This window comes from Morone saxatilis, unplaced genomic scaffold (assembly GCF_004916995.1).
Source record: "Morone saxatilis isolate NCDOM2014 unplaced genomic scaffold, NCSU_SB_2.0 Contig11, whole genome shotgun sequence".
NCBI classification, from domain to species: Eukaryota; Metazoa; Chordata; class Actinopteri; family Moronidae; genus Morone; species Morone saxatilis.
In genome coordinates, this window is record NW_023339663.1 from 1,010,516 (window position 1) to 1,017,218 (window position 6,703).

Sequence of the window (6,703 nt, forward strand, 5' to 3'; positions counted from 1 at the left end):
GCTGTTAGCTGATATATTAATGTACATAATCTCATATATAACCTTTAACAACAATCTAATCTATTGATTCCCTGTGTGTTCCTGCAGGGAATGACTCCTCTGATGTACGCCGCAGCAGCAGGAGACGAAGCTCTGGTGCAGATGCTCGTAGACGCCGGAGCTCACCTGGACCTGCAGGTAAAAACACAACTGCTGACTCAGCGTAATCATAGCTGGTTTGTGTTTTTGAGATGACTGAGTGTGTGTGTGTTGTTCAGGTCCCAGGCTGCTCTAGCAAACACCCGTCGGTTCACCCCGGCAGTCGGCGCTGGGTGGCTTTGACGTTCGCCGTGCTGCACAGTCATCTGTCTGTGGCTCAGGTGAGGGCTTAACAGGGTCCACTTAAGTGTTTATGGGATGATAATAAACTAGTTTGACCTGGTTTCAGCAGCACCGGTATTTCTTTTTTAAATAAAGTCTATAATGCAACTCAACCACAGTTTAACCTCCACTGTTGTAGAAGTGAACTCCAGGTGTGTCGGTACACTGTGATGTCACTGTTGGGCGTGGTCACAGACGTTAAACCAGAGCAGGTGTGAAGTTACTAACCGTGTCGTCTTCCCGTGCCGACAGCTGCTGTTGGAGGCCGGAGCGGACGTGGAGGGAGGAGCCCTGCTGGACGGGCAGGAGAGCTCCGCCGAGACGCCGCTGCAGCTCGCCGCCGCTGCAGGTAACAGTGACGAGATTACTAATTAATCAGGAACTTAATCCAAGTATAATTACTTTCTGTTACTTTTGGATTACCTCAACACCAAATATGTAAATAAAGACCAGAGAAAAGGAATCTTAAGTGTATTCTATAAAACAACAAAACAGTGTGACCTTAGAAAAGCAAATGGAAACGGAAACTATTTAAAATGGAAAATGTTTAGCATTAAAAATTTTGCATTAAAGATTTTTAGCATTAAAAAATGTATTTTAAAATTGGAATCCGGCTATATGTACCCGAAGGACAACATTTAAGATTGATTTGCATTAGTAAACAGTGCAGGCACATGTTCAGGTAGATGATCTTTCTCTCCAACTCAATGTTTCTCCTTCCAGGTTACTACGAGATGGTGAGCTTGCTGCTCGCTCATGGAGCCGACCCTCTGCTCAGAGTGCATCATGGGAACTCACTGACGTCGCCGCTGTATGAGGACATGAACTGCTTCAGTTACGCTGCAGCACACGGACACAGGTGAGACATTTATCAAAGTGTTTCACATAAAACAAACAATAAAAGCAAAGATAAGGGCAGATTATAAACAGAGGAGATAAAGAAACAAATTAGGTATTGATCCTTACATAAATTCAGCACAGTGAAGAAGTGATATACAAACTCTCTCTTCTCTGTTCATATTTGTTCTTATTTTGTTAATATCTATTGATTTCTGTGATTCACAAATGTTTCAAATTTGAGGAACATTTAAAAAAATATGAATATCATATAATCAGATTAGATTATATCAGAGTTCCCACTCACCCTTGAAAACCTGGAAATTCAGAGACTAGTTTTTCAGTCATGTAAACACCTGGAAATTGATTAAAATGACCAAATATCCTGGACATTATCTGTGTTGTTGGGGATTTTGTGGTATTGTATCGCCTCACTCAACCTATTTTATTTTATTTGAACTGTTAATTATGGACTGTGGAGAAATTATTGTATTCAGTTCCTATTTCTGTGGAGATTTCCTTGCCTTTCTTATTTCACTGCTGTAATAATAGTCATATGATATTATTCAGTGAATGCAGGTGCACACCTAAAAATCCCAGAATCCCACAGGTGAATTCCCAGAAAATATATCAGTACTTGGTATTCAACCCGAACACGTGTGATCTCACCCGTCCTCTCTCCTCCTGCAGGAACGTCCTGAGGAGGCTGCTGCTGCAACCTCAGCACAGGAAGGAGGACATCCTTTCTCTGGAGGAGATCCTGGCTGAAGGAGTGGAGGAGGAGGAGGAGGAGGAGGAGGAGGAGGCAAAAACTGCAGACTCCCCGAGCCCTGTTCCCAGACTGTGTAAGGCCAGGATGAAAGCCCTGCAGCAGGCCGCCTACTACAGCGCCGAGCATGGTTACCTGGACGTTACCATGGAGCTAAGAGAGATAGGTGAGCTCAAACTCTCTTCTGTTACCTGTGTGTGTGTGTGTGTGTGAGTGTGTGTGTATTATTTGTACTTTTATTGATATTAAATTATATACAGTACAGACCTTTACAGATTCTTTTAAAAGTGAAACACCACTGAAAAACGTCACAAAGGAACAAGCTAAGCTCAGCTGCTTACAGCTCGTTATTGTCTATGAAATGAACCTGTATGAGCTGCTGCAGTGTGCCTCTGAACAGCAGTATTGTACTGAATGCCACTGATCACTGTGGATAGCAGAATAAACTGAGATGTTTGACAGCAGAACCTGTTTCTGTGTCCAGGTGTTCCCTGGAGGCTCCACATCTGGCGGCAGTCTCTCCACAGAGCTCAGCAGCTGTGTCGGGACAAAGTCATCATCTCCCTCCTCACAGAGTTCCCCTCCATCAGGACAGAGGACTATGGCCCCGAGCTGCTCTCCACAGGCGTACCGCTCATGTTTAGCATGCTGGAGACCAGCAAGGTAACGGCTGAACGCCTGTTTCCATCCGTCCTGAAAAGCTGAATTTTGACTTTTACACCTTAAACCTACAACAGGGAGTTTAATCTGAAGTTTGGAGCTTTTGCTGAATTTCATGTAGAACTCGTACGAGCCACCGTATGGAAAAAGTAAGAGAAAGTTAAGATAAGAATATGATAACGAAATGAGGCGGTAGAAACACCACCACTTCTGTCCACAGTGGGCGCCAGAATCAACACAAAATGAAAGTTTCTCACAGGAGCTTCAATGATTGTTCACTAAAAACACAGTCATTGCTCTTTGCCTCCGTCCAGTGACTCAAACCACTGAAACGAGTCAAACACAAGTTTTTAGCCTAGCTTAGCAAAGACACTTAAATCAGGAAAAAAAACAGCTAGCAAAAGTAGCTAGCTAGCTAACAGTCACTGCTGATTGTTTAGGGCAAAATAACTTCCTTCAAACATCATCAGTTTCACTTTAACAATAAAGGAAATACACATTGTTCTGCACAGTTTATGCCTCAGAAATCCTTTTTCAGGTTTCTGTCCCCTCAGAGACTTTGAGAAGTTATTTAACACAACCTTCCTCCAGTCTGAGCTTCCTGTCTTCTTCCTCTGCAGGACTACGTGGTAACCAAGCGTCTGGCATCTGTGTTTGCTCACTGCTATGGCCGCTCTCCTGTCCCGCCCGTCCCTCCAATGGACGTCACTCTGTCCACACAGCTCGGTAACTCATCCGCCATCACGTGAACAGACTATTGATCAATGGGGTGAACATCAGAAGGATAACATAATTTCTCTGTCGTCAGATATTCACTTCCTGAACAACCAGGAGATGTCAGATGTGACGTTCGTGGTGGACGGGCGTCCGTTCTTCGCTCACCGGGTGCTGCTGATGTCGGCTTCTGAACGGTCTGATCTCTTCTCTGACTCATTAAATACTTAAATCTAAAACTAAACCTGTTTTAACTAGTCAGACTTTATTGTTACTTGTAAATATTTTCACGCTTAGATGAACACCTTGTTGCTGCTTTAACGTAACAAATAAATACCTTTAGAAATCTAATTATAAACTATGTACTTTATACAGAAACTGAGGGGAAACGTAAAGAAAATGTAGACAAAATAAATGTAGCTGGTATTCTAATTTTCAAAATAAAAGTCATGTTTGCTTGCGTCAGGCTTCGACGGATTCTCTGCGATTCCCCCGACGGCGTCATCCACATCAGTCACATGACCTACAGCACGTTCCAGGTAGGAGACACATTTACCTTACACCTGAGTGTGTTAATGTTAGTGTGTTAATGTTAGTGTATTAATGTTAGTGTGTTAATGTGAGTGTGTTAATGACGTGTTTCTATGTAGATGATGATGAAGTCTTTGTACTGTGGAGGAACTGAAGGACTGATTGTCTCACACTCTGATGCCTTGAAGGTAAAATCACTCATCTCTTCACCTGCTGTAGTTTCATCTCACTGGGTTTGTTTCTACATTGAAGATACATATTTGCAATAATTGTTAAACTCCAGTGTCTGGAATAAAATGCAGTAAGTTAAAATGGTGCCGATTGTTTTAAAAGATATACTCCTCTGTCCCGCTGCTACAAAAACAAAAATAATTTTAATCTGTTTCCCAAAAGTATGTTTTCATTCTTTTACCTGAACGGACATATTTCTGTGGACAGAATATATAACGATATATTTCTATGGTTGGGTATCGTCTGGGTTTTCACCGATACTGGTGCTAAAACGATACTTTTAAAATGGTGCCAGTGCCTAATTAAAAGGCAAATTTGAACTTTTACTTAACATATTAAAGCTACAAGCAGCGATGAACAGGCCATTGCAGTCCATGCACGTCGGGGTGTGCCAGTGTATCACGAGTACACCACACCGTGCAAACCTTCAGCTAATATTCATCAGTTGTTTGTCAGAGTTTGCTAGCTAGTTTATCTAGTTAGTTAGCAAGCCAGCTAATCTATGTCAATTTTAAACCAGATACGTTTATGTAATGTTAGCAAAACACAAGCCAACTAGTTAGCTAATTTACAGCAAATTACATTAATCTGCTTGGAAGAACTGATGTGTTTTTTAAAGTCCATTCTCAGTGGATCTCACTGTAGGAGTTGCATATTGGACCTGTAAGGGACTTTTTTCATTTCATTTTTTGTGTAATTGTGTGTAATTGTGTTGTGTTTTTTTGTAGCTGCTGCCAGTGGCAACTTTCTTCCAGCTCAGAGGTCTGCAGAGGTGCTGTGAGACCAAGCTGTCGCAAAGTCTGACTGTGGATTCTGTCGTCAACATCTACCAGGCTGCAAAGGTACAACAACACAGAGAGAGAGGGAACTAAAACAACACACAGAGAGAGGGAACTGAAAGAACACACAGAGAGAGGGGGAACTAAAACAACAAGGAGAGAAAGAGAGGGAACTAAAACAACACAGAGAGAGAACTAAAACAGAGAGAGAAGGAATTAAAACAACACAGAGAGAAGGAACTGACAGGACACAGAGAGAGAGGGAACTAAAACAACACAGAGAGTAAACTAAAACAACAGAGAGAGGGAACTAAAACAACACAGAGGGTTGTTGAGCTTTTCTAACTGCCGAAAAAAGAAAAAAAGTTACAATTGAGCGGTCTGTAGCTCATCATAGAGATTAAACTTGTTTATAAAAACTTTATTATGTTTTTTATCTGCAGCTTCATGGAGGAGCTGAACTCTGCAGATTTTGTGAAGGATTCTTCCTGCAGAACATGGATCGGCTCTTGGACCGGGAGGACTTCCACCGCCTGCTGCTGGGCGGTGTCGGTCAGGAGCTTCTCTGCCCAGACGTGGGCCCCCAGGACCAGGATTCACCGGGTCTCCTGAGGGTTTTGGAGGCCACATTAATACACAGACTTTACACCCTTCACTCTGCATGTCGAGAGTAGAAACAACCTGGACTGTGTATGTACACTGGTATGTGTGTTTGGGAAACGTAGCCATATACTGTGTTTGTTAGTCACGTTAAGATAGGAGATCAAACAGATGATGTTTGCTGTATTTATTAATCATGACACAAGCGGATATTTCTGCAACCGGGGAGAGGATCCAAATGTAGAAAATGCAGTTTTGATAATTCATCAAGTGAAATAAAAAATATACTTTTGTCATGTTGAGAATCTTCCTGTCACCATATATCATGTAAATGTTTGTAGACCAGACGTCCTGAAATATTCACGATAGTCCCAAATTATGAGCAGTTACAAACAGGGGAACAAAAAAAAGAGAAAAGGGGTTGTTTTTTAGTTTGTGGCACCATTTAGAAATGTTAGTCAGGAAACAGCTTATGCCCCAATTTTGTTTTTCTAATTTCAAAACACTACTACTACACAATACTGAAATGAGAGAACCCTTAAATTACATTAGTCTACATAAATTATTACAATTGTTTGTTTGAATTTGTGTTACTATTATGATCAAATGTCACTTATGTAAGGCTCTAATTTCTGCTTTTAGTTAAAAAATGTACTCATCTTTTATAAAACACAGCTTTCTAACTGTTAAAGTTTTGGATTCAATGTCAGACGCTGTGTGTCTGCACTGTAAATACAGAGTGGAGCTTTTACAGTCACTAGAAGCACATTCATGGCCGTTTGTAAAGGTTGGTTTTACTGATTGTTGTTTGTCAGTGTTTCCCTTGTGTCAGGACTTCTCTAAAGACAAGAAGAAAACTACCTCAGGACAAAATATTTAAACATAAGACTTATTAAAGCTCCTTCCTAAAATGTGTATTTATTGCATATCAGGTATGTATAACCAGTAAAGAGTCCCATTAAAGCTGCAGTAGTGCAATGGTTCTTTTCCATTTTGTGTTGCTTTTATTTCTTACTTACATTGCATTTCATTATTGTTTTGTTTTATTTTTTAAGTACAACCAGCAGGCTGTGCAAAACTTCCTGCTTCTCTCTGGTGCCTTGTATCACTCAGTTAAGCCCCTCCCACAAAACGAAACAACAGGAACACCTTCTCTCTGAATGACCTTTGATAGGTCGAAGTCTCTTGTCATAGGCTAGACCATAGACATATATACATAGAC

General features: G+C 41.2%; 1 protein-coding gene across 1 annotated transcript in view; it reads left to right on the top strand.

Moving 5' to 3' along the window:
* The window catches only part of LOC118320729 (ankyrin repeat and BTB/POZ domain-containing protein 2-like), a 20,499-nt gene extending 14,064 nt beyond the window's left edge, over positions 1–6,435 (top strand). Inside the window, exons 6-17 of the mRNA XM_035651789.1 lie at positions 88–177; positions 258–359; positions 613–709; positions 1,084–1,219; positions 1,888–2,132; positions 2,451–2,629; positions 3,247–3,352; positions 3,435–3,537; positions 3,807–3,879; positions 3,991–4,059; positions 4,831–4,944; positions 5,325–6,435. Coding sequence (XP_035507682.1) covers positions 88–177; positions 258–359; positions 613–709; positions 1,084–1,219; positions 1,888–2,132; positions 2,451–2,629; positions 3,247–3,352; positions 3,435–3,537; positions 3,807–3,879; positions 3,991–4,059; positions 4,831–4,944; positions 5,325–5,555 — 1,545 coding nt within the window. The 3' untranslated portion in view covers positions 5,556–6,435. The remainder of the gene's footprint in view (positions 1–87; positions 178–257; positions 360–612; positions 710–1,083; positions 1,220–1,887; positions 2,133–2,450; positions 2,630–3,246; positions 3,353–3,434; positions 3,538–3,806; positions 3,880–3,990; positions 4,060–4,830; positions 4,945–5,324) is intronic.
* The last annotated feature ends 268 nt before the right edge of the window (positions 6,436–6,703 follow it).